Raw genomic sequence first — 18,630 nt, forward strand, 5'->3', positions numbered from 1 at the left:
TGTGGTGTTAGATGCGTTGAGTAAGAAAGGACCCGAGCAGGTTTTTAGCACCAACATGATGTATTCTCATTTAGAAATAGACATGGTTAATTAAGGTATTGAGTTTGTGGTTGGCAAACTTAGAAATTTAACAATGTGGTCTGGTTAGAATGAATCAGAAGTGCTCAAATGGAAGATCCTGAGTTGGTTAAGTCTCGGGAAGTAGTTTTGGCTGGTTGGGCTAAAGATCTTACAGTGTCAGATTGTGGATTGTTTCTTTACAAGGCCCGAGTTTTTGTTCCGGGCAGTGGTGAGCTCAGAAAAGAAATTTCAAATGAATCTAACACTACTCCTTATTCATTACATCCAGTTACCACCAAGATATACTAGAATTTGAAACCCTACTTCTGGTGGTGCAATTTGAAAAGGGATGTAGTGGATTATGTATCCAGATACTTAAGTTGTCAGCAGATTAAGATTGTACATTAGAAACCTACAGATTTGTTGCAGCCATTGACACTACCCGAGTGGAAGTGGGAGGATGTCACTATGGATGTGGTTGGTTTACTTAGGACCATGGGTCTTTATGACTCAATTCGGGTGATAATGGATTGATTTACTAAGTTATCATATTTCCTACCAGTAAATACAACATATACAGTAGAATAGTATGTAGAATTATATGTGAATGAGATAGTACGTCTCCATGGGGCTCCAAAGTTCATTGTTTATAATAGAGATCCAAAGTTTACTTCTAAGTTTTGGGAGAGTCTTCAGAAGGCCATGGGTAAAAGGCTAAATTTCAGTATAGATTTCCACCCTCAGATAGATAGATGGCCAATCTAAGAGAACGATTTAGATGCTGGAGGATATGTTACTAGCCTATGTGATGGATTTTTAATGTTCATGGAATAAGTATTCGCCTCTGATAGAGTTTTCCTATAACAACAGTTACCATAGTACCATAGGGATGGCTCACTACAAAATGTTATATGGAAGGAAGTGTCGCTCTCTGATTCACTGTGATGAAACCAGGGAAAGGAAGTATTCGGGCTTGAATCAAGGCCATGAGGCTTGCTTTTCAAAGAAAGCAGAAAATTTATGCATATCCAAAGCCTATAGAATTTGAATTTTAGGTAAGGGAAAAGGGTGAAGCACTTCGAGAAGAAGGGAAAGTTAAGCCCTAGGTTTACAAGTTCTTTTGAGATTCTTAAGAAGGTTGAACAAGTATCTTATTATCAAGCCTTGCCCTCAACATTGTCAACAGTGCAAAAAAATTTTCACGTGTCAATGCTAAGGAAATATTTGTCAGATGAAAATCAAATATAGTTGCCAATTTTAAAGGACGACGGTATTTTGTTTTCTTTAATTTGAGTTGATTAGCCAACTAGAACTTGACCAACAAAGAATAAAGGATATATATAATAAGATTTGAGAAATAATTAAATGCCTTCCTTTATTACCATAAATCTCGAAGCCTAAAAAAGGCAGATCGAGGAGGAAGACTTTACAACATATGACAAATCTCCATAAATAGATAGAAGCTAGTCCAATATGGTACAATTACATGTATGGACACACTCTATATAATATGATGAAATAATTTATTATTCCCTATAAATAAACAAAAAAATTGTTGAAAAACCATACACAAAACAAACTATGTCCTTATCCTATCTTAATCTCCAATCTCCACATTCTTCTTCTTACTTTGTTTTGCCCATAACCACTCCAACTTAAAATCAGCAAATACATTTGCAACACTACCACAAAAGAAGTTGAAATATGTTGCTCATCGCTAATTGACAAACCCTTATTGAATAATGAACATTCATTCGAGGCTTGGTGCGCATTGATGGAGACTTCTTTTATTCCACTTTTCAAACTAGAACCTGCAATTATAATACCGATAATAATACAAATTAATTATTTATAATTTAGTAATACTAACACCAGATAAGTAAAATAAATTAGTCAAGTAAATACTTATTACTTACATGATCTATGTGTGTATGGTGCTAAAATTCTTGAGCTTAGTATGGAGTTGGGGGTGGTGGGGAAGCGTAAATGTAAGCAGGAGGTGATGGCAATTTTACTGGTGGAAGAGGTGAGATGTAGTGGTATGGGGGAGGTGGAGACTTTGTTGGTGGTGGTGGGGAAGAGTATTGGTATGGTGGAGGAGGTGACGGTGATGGTGGTGGTGGGGATGAGTAGTGGTATGGTGGCTCCTCTTCGTGTTTTGGTGGTGGAGGAGAGGTATAGTGGTATGGTGGAGGAGGAGACTTTACTGGTGGTGGTGGAGAGTTGTATTGGTATGGTGGTGGTGGTGATGGAGATGGTGGTGGTGGGGATGGAGATGGTGGTGGTGGGGATGTGTATTGGTATGGTGGTGGTGGAGATTTCAAGGGTGGTGGTGGGGAGCTGTAGACGTATGGTGGAGGAGGAGATTTCACTGGTGGTGGTGGCGAGCTGTAGACGTATGGTGGAGGAGGAGATTTCACTGGTGGTGGTGGCGAGTTGTAGACGTATGGTGGAGGAGGAGATTTTACTGGTGGTGGTGGGGAGCTGTATACGTATGGTGGAGGAGGAGATTTCACTGGTGGTGGTGGAGAATTGTAGACATATGGTGGAGGAGGAGATTTCACTGGTGGTGGTGGAGAGCTGTATACGTATGGTGGAGGAGGAGACGGTGAAGGTGGTGGAGGTGATGAGTAATGGTATGGTGGTTGCTCTTCGTGTTTTGGTGGTGGTGGGGAACTGTAGTGGTATGGTGGAGGAGGAGATGGTGATGGTGGTGGTGGGGAAGAGTAGTGGTATGGTGGAGGTGGGGAGTGTACTGGTGGTGGTGGGGATGAGTAGACATACTTGGGTGATGGTGGTGGTGGAGATTTGTAAACATACTTGGGAGAAGGGGGTGGTGGTGACTTGTAGACGTAAGCAGGTACCGGTGGTGGTGGTGACTTGTAAACATATTTGGGAGATGGTGGTGGTGGTGACTTGTAGACGTAAGCAGGGACTGGTGGTGGTGGAGACTTGTAAACATATTTCGGAGATGGTGGTGGTGGTGACTTGTAAACGTAAGCAGGCACTGGTGGTGGTGGTGACTTGTAGACATATTTGGGGGACGGTGGTGGTGGTGACTTGTAAACGTAAGCTGGCACTGGTGGTGGTGGAGACTTGTATACATATTTGGGGGATGGGGGTGGAGGGGATTTGTACACATAAGCAGGAACCGGTGGTGGTGGAGACTTGTAGACATACTTGGGAGATGGCGGTGGTGGTGACTTGTAAACATAGGTTGGAGTTGGTGGAGGTGGTGACTTATATACGTACTTGGGAGATGGTGGTGGTGGAGATTTGTAGACGTAAGCTGGAACCGGTGGTGGTGGAGACTTGTAGACATACTTGGGAGATGGTGGTGGTGGTGACTTGTAAACATAGACCGGAGTAGGTGGTGGTGGTGACTTGTACACATACTTGGGGGATGGTGGTGGTGGTGACTTATAGATGTAGACTGGAGTAGGTGGCGGTGGTGACTTGTAGACGTACTTGGGGGATGGTGGTGGTGGTGACTTGTAGACATAAGCTGGCACTGGTGGTGGTGGGGAGCTGTATACGTATTTAGGAGAAGGTGGTGGTGGTGACTTGTACACATATGCTGGGGTAGCAGGTGGAGGTGGAGACTTGTAGACATACTTGGGAGATGGTGGTGGTGGGGAGTTGTATACATACTTAGGAGATGAAGGTGGTGGTGACTTGTACACATATGCTGGGGTAGCAGGTGGAGGTGGAGACTTGTATACATACTTGGGAGATGGTGGAGGAGGAGACTTGTATAGATACTTGGGAGATGGTGGTGGTGGAGACTTGTAGACGTAAGCTGGCACTGGTGGTGGTGGCGAGTTGTAAACATACTTAGGAGATGGTGGTGGTGGTGACTTGTACACATATGTTGGGGTAGCAGGTGGAGGTGGAGACTTGTACACATACTTAGGTGATGGTGGTGGTGGTGAATTGTAGACATATACTGGAGCTGGTGGTGGTGGAGACTTGTACACATATGGAGGAGGGTGCACAGGCTTGGTCTTGTGGCATTCACCATAAGGAGTCTTTGAAGCATAAGCAAAAGACTTGGCGTAGAGCACAATCTCGTATTTGTTCTTTGACTTCACCCTGAGTTTGGCACCCTTGTCACCATTGTGGTACTTGGTTGGAATGTTGCATGGGGAGCCCTTGGGGGCAGCGTGGAGCATGGCTGTGCAAGCTTTGCCTCCATATTTGCGGTAATTGAAACCTTCAACTGTGATGCTGTACTTGCCATTGATCTTTGTTTTTCCGTAAGCTTTAACTTCTTTGTCTCCAGCCTTGCAAGTCACCTCAACGATAGCTCCTATTACACATTGAGACAATATTTTGTGAATTATGGGATAATATTGAATCATGATCACGTATATTAGAATCACTACAACAGATTTTCGTAAAAGGTTTGGTTATTGAAATTGATAACTTTTTTTTTCTAAATTATTCTCGTATCAAGTATGGAAACATGCAATTCAATACAATAAGGTTGATGTTGTGATTTTACAATTATAAAAAATATTTGTATTTAATATATATAATTTGCTTTGATAAATATTTTTATTGAAATCATCAATTTTCTCAAAATGTGCTTTTAATTTTTTTTCTATTAATTAAAAACATCATTAAAATTTTTATACATTTATTCATTTTTAGTTTGTATAAACAACTCTGAAGATAACTAAATAAATATATTGCACCTATTTAAAATGTGTTTTAATATTTATTATACATTTAACAGGATTTCAAATAATCTAACAATATTATATGAACAATATAAATATAACCTCATAAATATTTAAGATTAAAAAGTAAAAACTACATATGTGGGACAATAATTTAAAGTTAATTCAATCATTTTTTATAAAACTTAAAAAAAAATAAGAGTAAACAGTAAATAAATAAATAAAATTCTTAAGAAAGTAGTGTACCTTTAAGGTGCTTCTTGTTGTGGGACTTCTCAGGGTATGTCCAATCATAGCATCTGTAGCAGTATACTTTACCGACAACCTTGAACACCAAAGGGTGTGGGTGTGGGTGGTATGGGGTTGGTGGTGGTGGAGAAGAGTAGTAATATGGAGTTGGTGGTGGGGGAGACTTGTAGTAGTAAACTGGTGGAGGTGGAGATTTTACTGGTGGTGGTGGAGATTTATAGTAGTAAACTGGTGGTGGAGACTGCACTGGTGGTGGTGGAGATTTATAGTAGTAAACTGGTGGTGGAGACTTTACTGGTGGTGGTGGGGAGCTGTAAACATATGGTGGAGGAGGAGATGATGATGGTGGTGGTGGGGACTTGTAAACATATGGTGGTTGCTCTTCATGTTTAGGTGGTAGCGGTGGGGAACTGTAGACGTAAGGTGGTGGGGGAGACTTCACAGGTGGTGGTGGGGAACTGTAGACGTAAGGTGGTGGAGGAGATGGCGATGGTGGTGGTGGGGACTTGTAAACATATGGTCGTTGCTCCTCGTGTTTAGGTGGTGGTGGTGGGGAGCTGTAGACGTAAGGTGGTGGAGGAGATTTCACTGGTGGTGGTGGAGAACTGTAGACGTAAGGTGGTGGTGGAGATTTCACTGGTGGTGGTGGGGAATTGTAAACGTAAGGTGGTGGTGGAGATTTCACTGGTGGTGGCGGGGAGCTGTAGACATAAGGTGGTGGTGGAGATGGAGATGGTGGTGGTGGGGACTTATAGATGTAAGGTGGTTGCTCCTCATGTTTAGGTGGTGGTGGAGGAGAACTGTAGACGTAAGGTGGTGGAGGAGACTTCACCGGAGGAGGTGGGGAGTTGTATACATAAGGTGGTGGAGGAGACTTCACCGGTGGTGGTGGAGAACTGTAGACGTATGGGGGTGGAGGAGATGGTGATGGTGGTGGTGGGGACTTGTAAACATATGGTGGTTGCTCCTCATGTTTTGGTGGTGGTGGTGACGAATAGTGATATGGTGGGGGTGGAGATTTCTTTGGTGGTGGTGGTGAGCTGTAGACGTATGGTGGTGGAGGAGAAGGAGAAGGTGGTGGTGGGGATGTGTAGTGGTATGGTGGTGGTGGGGACTTCTTTGGTGGGGGTGGTGAGCTGTAGACGTATGGAGGAGGAGGAGATGGAGATGGTGGTGGTGGGGAAGAGTAGTGATATGGCTTCTCTTCATGTTTTGGTGGTGGTGGGGATGAGTAATGGTATGGTGGAGGAGGAGATTTCTCCGGTGGTGGGGGAGAGGTGTAATGGTATGGTGGTGGAGACTTTTCAGGTGGTGGGGGAGAACTGTAGTGATATGGTGGTGGAGGAGACTTCTCTGGTGGTGGTGGAGATTTGTACTCATAAGGAGGTGGTGGAGAGTTGTATAAGTAAGGATCAGCGGAAACTGAAACGACATTGCTTGCAACTACAAGCATGGCCATTGCAAAGGCCATTTGGGGCCATAAGCGACCCCTATTGGGGCCTTGCCCCGGATTCATCATATTTTATCGGAGGACTTTATCTCTGGCCAATGTATCTAAGTTTGTGAAAACTATTCTCTTGGATACACTATCAGATAGAGAAGTTGGGGAAGGGAGAGAGAACTTGATTTATTTATGATATGAAAGGAAGGATGAGGACATATTTTTATAGTGAGAGCCTGAGAGCTAGTCGTCGAGGGGAAGCTGTTGGAAGGGATCAACTTTGTTGGCATTTACTTTTGATTAATGCAATTAATGGGGTCATCCTAGCTGGCTTTAACCAAATATTTAGTCTCCAAATGTAGCCTAATTGAATTCCCCCAGTGAGCCAAGAGCTAGTCATCAACGGCTCTCATATAATAATAAAAATAATACAGACAACATGGGTTTATTATTTTCTTAATATATTAGATCTCTAAAAAATATCTTTAAAATAATTCCACCTCTTCACATTATATGTCAAATGCCATCGAAGACTATCTTGGAGTAAAATAATCTTATTTACGAAAGAGAAACTAATATAAACAGAATAGTTCTTATATTTGTTTTTCAATAGTTTTTTAAATGTTGCAATGAATGGAGATGACATTTTACGAACGTGTTTAGGACAATGAATAGCCGTCCGATCTAATCTTTAAGAGACTTTTGTGGTTGCTAACTAAAATACTTATAATTAAATAACAGCTACAAGGAGTACTAGGAGATGTGCTTTTTATAACTCTAATGAAATTGGAACATGAGAGTAGAGTTGAAGCGTTCATGCCAAATTTCAGATTTTCTAACATATATATTTCCAAATGAAACGTTAGTAATTTGAATTTATCAGGGCTATGTTTGTGCTAAATGCAATTACACAAAATCATCTATCAGTGTTTCATAGAATAGTTTGTATGCTTCCATAACTTCCAAATACCACATTGCCTCTCGATCTGGAAAAGCTGAAAGATCCACCATCTTATGAACCTGATAGAAAGACAAACGAGATGACCATTTCAGATAAATTGACAATGACAACTCGGAATGTGACAAACAAAATACAGAAACAATAAGAAATCAAAGATGTATGTTGCTCTTTAAATAAAATATAATACACTTTCATCAAAAGGGGAGCTCCAGACAGAAAAGAAATAAAATTAAAGGTCTTGAGGATGAAAGTGCAGCTTTGTGTGAAGAAGGTGATGCCGTGGCTAAAGTGGTGGGGAATTGTTTTCTGCACTCTTCAAATCTAGTTCAGTTTATTATGGATGCTACCTCCCAATTAGCTGATTCTGTTGAGCAAGTGCTTTCGGATGAGACTAATTGCTGTCAAAATCATTCTACGAAGAGGATATCAAACAGGCTCTTTTAAAATACGGGAGGGACATAGGCTTCAGGTTCAGATGGTTTAGAAGCCATTTTCTATCAAAAAAACGTGGGAAGTGGTTAGAAGAGAGGTGAAGGCAGTTTGTTTGACTATTTTGAACAATGAACAGACCATATGAGAGTTTTCAATGGGATTAATGTGGTTCTAATTCCAAAGGTATCTCATCCAAGGAAATTTTATGAGTTCAGTTTATACGCTATAATATATGAAGTCATTACCAAAGCAATTGTCAATCAATTTAAAACTTCTCTCTACCATAATCTCAGTAGATTAATTTCTGATTGTTGTCGAGCAAATTTCGCAACACCAAAAATGAATAATAATAATATTAAGGAGAAATTATATGAGTAATAATTGCGAGTATTCAACCTAAAACAGCGAGTACTCGAACTGGGAACGTAAATGCTTAGTAAAAACTGGAAAAAATCAAGAAGACAAAGGAATATAGTGGTTCAGTCAGATCACGGTCCGCTTAGTCTACTGTTGCAAGAGTTTCGTAGGTGTCATTTCATGGTGGATCACTCCTTTATATACAAAGCAAGTGTCCAATTAGTTACACAAGGATTGCATTCATTGTCAATCCGTTTATACATTAATTTACAATAATTAAACTAAAAACGTAAACATCAATAAATGAATAACAGTTTCTATTCACTAAATACAGCAACGTATGCGACTTCTAATGTTCGAGTTGGCTGTTTATATTCTGGTGTAAGCTCGTGGGCTAAGGGTATACCTAACATTTAGTTAAGTCTAGGATGTATGCGTTCTTGTATAGTCGCACTTACGGACATTGTATAACGAGCTGATAGAACCTAGACATACGAGTCTATATTGGTTTATCGAGACCGTTGGGTCATCGAGACTAGCTCGCATCATAGAGAGTCAATCTCTATGCTTTCGCAGGAGGATCGAGAGGGTAGTCGCACGTATCCTGGTACATGCGAATTAAATCTGTTCTTTAGTCCTACATGATGCGAGTCACACGAATGCGATTAGACTTTGGTCATATTCGCATCATCTCGCTGATTCTAGCTCAGGCGAAATTTAAACTCGAGGAGTCGCTCATTGACATCTCAGCTTTTCTCGGTCTGGTCTCGAGTTTCTAGGTGAGAGTAATTTCACTATAACACTGATAATACCATGTGCCCTTTGAAGTTCCCTATTCTATTAAGACGAGAAGGCACGGCAAGAAATGATGGATGAAATATAAAGCTATGGAAACTATGCCTAAAGCTTTGTTAGTTAAGTGGAGTGGGTTTCCATAGAAACAATGCTTAAGCTATGGGGTTATGTGATGTCACCAATAGATAGAGCTTATTTATTAGTGTTCATCTAATCCAATTCAATCCGCACTATTTTGTTCATAGTGCATTCGATCTGCACTAAATTTTATATTTTGGATCCAATCCAATCCGCACAATAGCTCAAATTCAATCCGCAAAAGTGCGGATTAGATCAGTTATTTTAGATTAGTTACTTTTCAATATTAAATTATTTAATATTTATGAAAAAATATTTTTTTTGCCCACATAACTAGCGACAAAATAAAACAAAGTATTGTTATTTTATGTTTCCAACAACAAATTAAAGTAAACAAAATAACAAATAAAAAAATCAAAGGAAGAAGAAAAATTGTATGTATAAAGAAATATTTAATTTTAGAATAATTAGTATTTTTATCTCCTAAACTTTCAGCACTACCTAATTTTGCCGTCTAAAATATATGTTGTTAAAAATTTAATCTAAAATATAACAATTACATAATTATACCCCTTCTGTTAGCTTCTGTTTTTTTACCGTTAAAAATTAACACTTTTTCCCCCTAAACTTTGACCAATACAAAATTTTGTCCCCTTTTATTAAATATAAAATAATTTTGAAAATTATAATATTCTTTTTTTTAAAGTAATTATAATATTATATTAATTCTTAAAAAAATAATAAAAATTATTAAAAAACTTGATAACAATAATAATTTTACTTAAAAAAAACTTAAAATATTTTCAAACTTTATTCTATTTATAAACACGTATCTTGAAAAATCAAACCAAAATTATTAAGAATTTAATAAATAATTTAAATAAATTAAGATTCTTTTTAAAAAAAAATCAAATTTATTTATATTTATAAATTCATATCTTAACAAATAAATAAAAAAAATTAAAAATTCAATAAAAATATAAATTTATTTTTTAAAAAAAATATAAATTAAACTAAAAAAATATTATGTTTACTTAAACAAATCCACATTTTTTAAGAAAAATAAAATATACTCAAGTTTGTTCTTGTAAAACTTAGTTTTTATAAAACTTAAATTTTTAATATATAAATGAATAATTTTTTAAATCGCTTAATTAGTTTTAAAATTTAAATTTATTTTTTAATATCTAAATTAATTTTTTAAGATTTACTAAAAAAATATTGAATCTTTCGTATTTTTATTTTGCGAGGGTACGATTTGATTGTTGTCAAAGTTTAGAAGGCAAAGTTGCTAATTTTAAAACATGTCTTCATTCAAACAGAATAATGAGACGGAACCTAACATAATGACTAAATTTCTGTAAATGTAAATATTAGAGGATTCTTAATAAGCCATATATTTTAGGGGCCAAAATTAGTATTGTCGAAAGTTCAATGGTAAAATTGCTAATTATATTGTACATAAAAAATAATAATATATAATAGAATATATATTTGATCTATTAAATTTTGAAATATATGTGTATTATATGTAGGGGTGAGCAAAAAATCCAAGAAACCGACCAAACCGAGTAAACCGACCGTCCGAACACCGAAAAAACCGACACCGAAAACCGAAAAAACCGACTTCGGTTAAAACCGCCTTAACATGGTCGGTTTTAGTTTCAATCGCAAACCGACCGATTAAACCGAGAACTGACAGAACATATATATTATATGTAATATATATTATTTTTGTACATATTTAATATACAATTTTATTAATTTAAGTTTACTTATATTTTTTTATTTAAAGTCTCAATTATTCATTATTTATTTTATTATAATTTGATGCATTTACGTAATATATACATACATTCATAAAATAATACTAGTTTTTTAATATAACTCATTACTATATTAGTAGCACAAATAATTTGAACAAATTTAAAAAAATTTATTTTACATTATTTATTTAACTAAGAAAGTTTTATTTTTAAATTATATGATATTTGATACAATACTTTAATTTTTTAGTTTTCAAATAATTTAAAAAATTTAAAAACTTATTTTTAAAAAAAAAAATGAAGTTCGGTTTGGTCGGTTTAAACCGACCAAACCGTGGATTAAAACAGTCGGTTTTTTATATTTTTATAATGGTCGGTCGGTTTTCGGATTAGAACCATAAAAACCGAAAAACCGAATTTTAGATTTTTTTTGTGTAAAAAACCGACCAAACTGACCGTTGCTCACCCCTAATTATATGTATTAGATTTTTTAAATTTCTATTTTCTTTCTATTAAAATTTTAATTGTATCTACATTTTTTTAAAATTTATATATGTGTAGATTGTATTGGATCAGTTACTTTTATAGGTTAATCAACATCCAATCCGTACAAGTGCGGATATCCGCACTTTGCGGATTGAATTGGATCGTGCATATTAGATTAGATCGGTTATTTTATGAACACTCTAGATAATATCATGAGATGTTATCTCTCTGCCTGAGTTTAGCTTTGTTATTATTAATGGATCTATTCATAGTAATGCCACTTCTATGAAAGGTATGAGACATGTCCTCTTTCACCCATTACTCCTTGAATAGCCAAATGGCATTATTTTTGTAGTTTTAGAGAATAATAATTCTTATTATTCCTTGAATAGCCAAATGGCATTTATAAAGTACAAAGGATAACAAGTCAGAAATAAAAAAGTCTTGAAAATAAGATCTAACTAACAACTAATCGTAAGTATAGGATAACAAACTATGACTGAGTACAACTCTATTTTTCTTCTGCCCTTTCCCTGTCATAGCTCGTGTGGGAGCGGCTACCAATCGCCTCCAATTTCCACCTAACTCGCGGATTCATCCGGTGCTCCATGTCTCAATGCTGCGAGCAGCTTTGGGAGCCTATCAACAAGCATCGATTCTGCCTCCTGGTATGATAGCCAAGCTCGAATGGACCTTAAAACCAGAGTCTTGGATCCTCACCCTAGCACTCAAAAAATTCAGCCTCAAGCCTTGATTTAAGGAGTTAAATTACCTGCCCTTTTGGCCACTAGGAAGGATTTCAGCACCATTCAAGCGCAATTTCCTCATTTCACCTTGAGGACAAGGTGAGACTTTGGGCGGGAGGTACTGATAAGCCTCCCCTCATGTATGTATACACAAGGAGAAGCAACAAGATAGCCAAAGTCAGCAGCTGACTCAGCAAGAGAAAAGTTGCAGCAAAGGGTTAGTTATTTGGGTTGGGTGTTTCTGTACCTAGGGTGCAGCTACAGTGGTGACGCCTACTGTAAGAATAAATAGAATAGTAGAGTATTTTTGGGGTGCGGAAAAAATAGTGCATTGTAATCCTTTGAGGGAGAACCAAGCTCTTGAATTCTTGGCTAAATACCACCGATTATTCTTCCACATTCTTCTTATTTCTACTGTTTTGTTGCAATTTATTGAAGAGTTGTTTATCAGGAAGCTACTCCATTGGATCTGGTTATAGAGCTAGTGGAAGATCTTAATGATGAATTTCTTGGAATGGTCGAAGAAGTTGTAGCGATTAAGGATCCCCTCCAAAGTTAAGTTGTTTGTTTGGCAAGCTTTATGTGGGATTAGTCCAACTGCAGAGAAGCATCAAAATTTTAGCAAGGTGCTTTCGATGAGGTGATAAGGTGGAGTCTCTTTCTCATGCACTTTTTTCTTGTTCTTTTGCTACGAATTGTTGAAATATTACAAATTGGACCATATAGTTGCACTTTGAAGATGCTTTATTAAGAATGTTAAGTGAGCCGTCTAATATCGATGTTGTTGTTGTGTACGTATCGATCTGTAATTTGAACAAAATAAATACAAGCAACGGGAAGCTACACATGATCCTACTAGTGTTCGTGACTCACCTGGAGCTTTGCTATGAGTATCAGGAGAGCTCTTTTTGGTCTCTTGATAAATGCCTTTTCAAGGACCCAAATAGATCAGTGGTTCATCCTCTCAAAGTGGCTGCTTCGGCTAATAATCAAGATATGGGTCCCAGTCAAAGTGATCAACGTGGGGTTCAAATATGGAAGCTACATGATGTTGGATCCTTTAAACTAAATGTTGAAGCGATTGCTTGTGTTGGACGTGGGCTCATTGTGATAGGTGCTACAATACGTAATCATCAGCATGGCAGGATGATTCGATCTCTGTAATTTAGTTAGTGCACTTCCCAAACTCCTTATACAGCAGAGTTGATTGCTTGCGTGGAGGCTCTAAAATGGTGTTATCGGAAGAGCATAACAGTGGCATTTCTGTGGAATGTGGATTATCTTATTGTTGGTGATATCCAACATTTTCTGTCTAGATGCAATGTTGGCTCTTGCCTCTTTGTTCCTCGTGAGGAGAATCAAGTGGCCCATATATAAGAAAAACTTGATATTCATGATGATAAATTGTTGTTATCCATTGATGATAATTCTCATTGTATTATTGTCCATTGGGTAGATGTTGATATGGTTTCTTAATTTATAAAGAACACCCTTTCAGATAAAAAAAGATGCATGTTGATCTATAAAAGCTTAAAAAGAAACTGAGGTAATAGCAACATACCTTGATCATTGGATAGTCATCTGGACATACAACGTAGCCACCAACCACCATTACATACATTCCAATTTTCCAAGGTTGAACACGAGAGTCTGCAAGGGGAGAGAGTTGGATAAGGCCAGTGCCATCATCGAGGAGCAAGTGATCGCCATTGTTAGAGACAGAGACGAGAACACCCTGTAACCAAGCACGTTGGAAGAGAATGCCACCTATACTCATTGTTTTCTGTGAAGGTGATGAGATCTCATGTGCCTTCTTTAGATGCTCGCAAAAAACCTTTAGTGCTGCTAATTCATAATTCATCTCTCTCCCTATCAAAAAACATATAACAAAACATAAATGAGATTCTTAGACCATACATTAAAAAATTTAAGTTCGGGCTTTTTGCACATTTAGAGCTCGTTTAGAACGTTGTATTGAGTCTTATTGTATTGTATTATATATCATATTTTATATAATACTATGTTAAACTTTAATTTATACTAAAATATTATATATTTAAGTACCCATAAAAGTTAATTCCACATATAGTTTTACATAAAAAATATTGCATAAAATACAATTCAATATAATACTATACAATACAATACAGTGTAATACAGCGTACCAAACGAATCCATAGTGTGTCAAGTCAAATAATAGCTAATCAAATTATTGAAGTCCACGGTGTAAAGCGACCTGAGGGTGTGTCTTTCACTACGCCAAGACTTCTAGACTTTTTTTTTTTTTTTGCTAAGGCAAGACTTCTAGACTTTGTTACAGTCTATGATTATAGTGATGTGACTTCTTCCAAAATTAACATTAAAGCAGTCTTCTAATAGTTTTTTTTTCGCTTATTTTCTGTTAAGATGAGATCCAGCTACTCCTGGAAAATACATGTCATATTGATAGTTACAGTGATACAAAGATCCTCTTGATTATGATTAGAAAGTAATAGTAAGTTTGGAACTATGATTTAGACGATTAGCTTTTCTTTATATGCTCTCTAGTTTGAAAATAATCTGCACAAAATTTCTTGAAAAACTGGACATACTAATTGAAAAACTTTGGTTGAATCATCCATAGTTTCGACTATGGAATGAGACATCCAATGGAATCACGTTATTGGTTTTGATATCACAGACCTTCATAACAAGACCTAAGATTTTCAAACAAGAAGTTTTGTCTGTATAGGTTTAGTGGTGCAAATAACTTTGTTCAACGTTGGAAAGAAATAAATAAATAAGGCTAATTAGGAATTTTATCCCCCGAACTTTGATATGTACCAAATCATGCCCCTTGAACTTTTAAAGTCATTAAAAATGCCCCTAAACTATTGAGATTGTTGGATTTAAGGACTTTTGTCTAAATTCGAAGGAGCATGATTTAATATATGTCAAAGTTCAAGGAGCGTGATTTGGTAGATATCAAAGTTTAAGGAGCATAGTTTAGTACATAAACAATCACTGAAATTGTAAAATTGAATAAAATTAAACAAAAGTCCTTAAATTTAACAATCTCAATAGTTCAGGAAAATTTTTAACGGCCAAAAAAGTTCAGGGGTATGATTTGGTACATGTTAAACTTTAGGAGGTAAAATTCTAATTAGCCAATAAATAAAACTCATTAGGACCTTCAAACTGGGCAGAAAATAAAACGTAGTTGTATCCAACGTAGATTGAATGATAATACATAACATCATAATCACCATATGGGGTTTCGTTTGTGCTTATATTACGCAGTATATCTAGAACTATACCACCAAAAAAAAAGGACAGCCCAGTAACGCTAAGGCCCTAATCCAATAAACTCAAAAGAATATGAATGCAGACTATAAAAGTGAAAACATGGAAACATGGAAAATGAGAAAATACTCAATTCAAAGAACCAATAATGATAAATCCAAAAACCAAGAATATAAGTGACCATAAAAGTCATAAAACCCACCCAAAATCATCATACAATCAATGAAGCATTTAATCTAACAGTTGGTGTACATAATTATGTATGATCATAATCGAAATCATACAAATTTTATATTTTTAAGAACAAGAAAGATCATACACATAGTCACTACAAGAAAAAAAACCATTTTGTGTCACTTTCAGTGTGTCAAAATATTTTTTGCCTCAGTTCAAAAATGTTCTTGAAATGACACTATCTTTTAGATTCTAAATTATCACTCGTTCACCACACAAATATTGAGCATAAATTCAGAAGAATACATAACACAACAAATTTTAGTTTAAAGAAGGTTGAATTAGACATGTGGCAGAGTGCTTGTTCAATAAGTATGTATCTATGTACATTTATTTTCAATTTGCTATCCTTATAAACATTTAGGTGTTTACTTCGTTTGATTGAGTACAGATAAAGGAAAGTTTAGGTTGCCCATTATTCTCAGTTTAAGAATTATGCTAAAATTAGTTAAAAGTACACAATTTTTATAAACACCTTAGGTTATATAAAATTAGGTCTGCCTGGAACTGATATAAAATAACTGATCAATTTAAAAGAGTTGCAGGTCGAAAACTCATAATTCTATTCAACAATGTGAGAGATTCAAGCCACTCCAAAATCTGATATATAAAAGCTAATAACTCAACAATACAAAACAAAGATACATCAAAAATATCACTGTACGCTTATGCAATTTTTCAAAATTAGAAATCATATACTCATTTTAGGTTAGCTAAAACAATTGAATAAATCATAATTCTTCACAACTTTTTGAACACGTTAATACTTGGTACCAAGCATTGTCCATTTTGGTTCAAATCTTCTTCAGGCTATTAATTGGTAACCTATTTAATGAAGCACTGCCTATTTTGCTTCTCCTTTTAAATTGGATATAAAACTTGAAACAGCTATAAATTATCTCTCCAATCAATCAACAACACAACATTGTTCCAGGTAACTCATTGTCCCTATGAGTAGTTAAAATAATTACAATTCAAATTGCCTAGAAACACCATAATTTATATTTTATTTGAAGCCAAGTTTCTCAATGTCACCAAATAGTTCATCAACACAAAGATATAGAATTATCCCAAACTAAAACACAGTACGAAAATAAAAAATATATTTACGAAGGAATACCATACAAATGGGATTCACATGTAAGAAACAGAAATTCTTTTATTGAACATAAATCAGAAAGTTATCAATGTTTCTTTGGCCTGACCCTTGCGTTTCAAAATGGAAAGAGATTGAGAACAAAATTTCGAACCATCCAGATTAGAACAAAATCTACACAATAATATACACAACTCCTAAATCTTGGAACTAAACACTATAAACTAAGACAAACCTGACTAACTTAAAAAAGAAAAAGAATTGGATAATCGCTATCATATCCCTGTAGAATGGCAACGTAGAACTCTATACAAAACAGAGAGAATCACTTGAGAAAACTCAAACAACCAGAAAAAGTTTCCATCATTTCTTTGTATTTAATCCTCATTAGCAGTCTCAAACCGTAAGTAAAGTACCTGTAGTGAGTGAAGTAGTTGATTATACGGCCAATGATTGGAAAGGAATTGCTACTCTCCGATCTCCGTACCCGAACAGTGAACGAGGGCACAAAGTGGGTCGATGCTGACCATTACTGATCTTTTCCAAGAGCTGCGTCGTGATATCAACTATAAGTAGGGGTTCTTCAAAAAAAAAAAAAAAAAAAACTATAAGTAGGGGTTTTTTCATATATATCAGAAATGGAGGAGAGTTTAATTGAGGAGTTCTAGTTGCTCTATGATAAGTGCACTCTATTATTAAAAAATAAAAAAAAAAAAAACCTAATAAATTTTCCAAGTGTGAAAGTTGGAAAAAATCATAATTATCTTAAAAAAAACAAACTTAAATAATTTTTAAAAAATACTTTTAATATTTTTATGAAAGAAATTTCTCACATTATTTTATGTAAATTTTAATATTTATTTTAATTTTATTTTCATATTTTTTTCTAAATCATGTTATATTTTTTATTGTTTTCTAAGAAAATTTCATATAATTTTTATTTAATTTTTTTTATCATAATATTTAAAATATAATTTGTTATACTCGAAAATTCGGCTGCACTTCAGAAAGTGACACATGTCAATCTTGTGGAATGCGAACCAACATGTATAATAATGATTATATCATTAAATGGAATTAATAGAGTATATTCATAACTCGCTGATTGTAAGGTCTTAGGCGAGACAAGGATACACTAGCTATCAATTCGTGTATTGACGAGAAACTATCTTGCCTCGAAAAAGCATAATTCTGAGGGAGCTATGGACAATGCATAGCGAGACATCTACCTTGCTACATATAAGAAAGTATCGACTAGGCGAATTGGCTGTTAGAACACAGTGTATAATTCACATTATAATAATTAAGTATAACAGCTTGGAAACATGGAGAACATGATTGTCCAGTCTGTAAGGCCTTATGGTCAAAGAGCAGTTCTTAAGTTTGCTCAGAACACTGGTGCTCATGCCATTGTTGGAAGGCATATGAATAAACCAAGTCATTCATTTATGTACAAAACGAGATGCCTCTACCGAGATGTGTTATATCCCACGTCAGTGTCCACTACCTTGAAGATAGGAATAACAAATGGTATACGAATTTTTAACTATACACATGTTAAATTGGGATGTGGTCAAGGCCCACGATTCGTGAAACAGCTATGTATTTCAAATTCAAATGTAAATAACTATCAACCTATATTCCTATAAATAGGGGCAGATTATACAGAAAAAGGGACGAAAAATCTTTGAGAGAGAGATCACTGATTGAAAACCCATAATTTTATACCTAGAAATATCTTAATAAGATTGACTCGTGGACTATGCAGAGTTAACTGCAAAACTACGTAAAAAAAAACCTGGTGTTACTATTGCTATTATTATTCTTCTCAAGTTTCTTATAGTTTCTGTGTTTAATTTATTACGATAAAGGCTTATTAATTAGTTAACGAAAATTTGTGTTGATAGTTTGGTGTTTTCATTGAGAGCATACGTGATAAAAGCTCAGAAAAGTCCCTCCTAACCA

General features: G+C 35.7%; 2 protein-coding genes across 6 annotated transcripts; both read right to left on the reverse strand.

The window, feature by feature from the left end:
* Positions 1 to 1,418: 1,418 nt before the first annotated feature.
* Positions 1,419 to 6,624, reverse strand: LOC133029016 (uncharacterized). The gene is made up of 3 exons (XM_061103676.1): positions 4,989 to 6,624; positions 1,977 to 4,369; positions 1,419 to 1,871 (listed from the first exon to the last, which is right to left on the reverse strand). The coding sequence occupies exons 1-2, from the start codon at positions 6,508 to 6,510 to the stop codon at positions 2,013 to 2,015; spliced, it is 3,879 nt and encodes a 1,292-aa protein (XP_060959659.1). The 5' UTR covers positions 6,511 to 6,624; the 3' UTR covers positions 1,419 to 1,871; positions 1,977 to 2,012.
* A 559-nt stretch (positions 6,625 to 7,183) lies between these two features.
* LOC115721757 (uncharacterized) lies at positions 7,184 to 17,355 on the reverse strand. Of its 5 annotated transcripts, none has more exons than XM_030650834.2 (4): positions 17,082 to 17,252; positions 14,290 to 14,476; positions 13,615 to 13,922; positions 7,184 to 7,452 (listed from the first exon to the last, which is right to left on the reverse strand). In XM_030650834.2, the coding sequence occupies exons 3-4, from the start codon at positions 13,912 to 13,914 to the stop codon at positions 7,339 to 7,341; spliced, it is 414 nt and encodes a 137-aa protein (XP_030506694.1). In that variant the 5' UTR covers positions 13,915 to 13,922; positions 14,290 to 14,476; positions 17,082 to 17,252; the 3' UTR covers positions 7,184 to 7,338. The 5 variants fall into 5 exon arrangements, 3 of the variants coding, with proteins under 3 accessions (XP_030506694.1, XP_030506695.1, XP_060959660.1); XR_009684340.1 differs by lacking the exons at positions 7,184 to 7,452; positions 14,290 to 14,476 and adding exons at positions 11,663 to 12,650; positions 12,927 to 13,524 and having other exon boundaries at positions 17,082 to 17,285; XR_009684341.1 differs by lacking the exons at positions 7,184 to 7,452; positions 14,290 to 14,476 and adding exons at positions 11,663 to 12,856; positions 12,927 to 13,524 and having other exon boundaries at positions 17,082 to 17,285.
* Between the last annotated feature and the right edge of the window lie 1,275 nt (positions 17,356 to 18,630).

Source organism: Cannabis sativa, chromosome 9, assembly GCF_029168945.1.
Source record: "Cannabis sativa cultivar Pink pepper isolate KNU-18-1 chromosome 9, ASM2916894v1, whole genome shotgun sequence".
In the NCBI taxonomy this organism is placed as follows: domain Eukaryota; kingdom Viridiplantae; phylum Streptophyta; class Magnoliopsida; order Rosales; family Cannabaceae; genus Cannabis; species Cannabis sativa.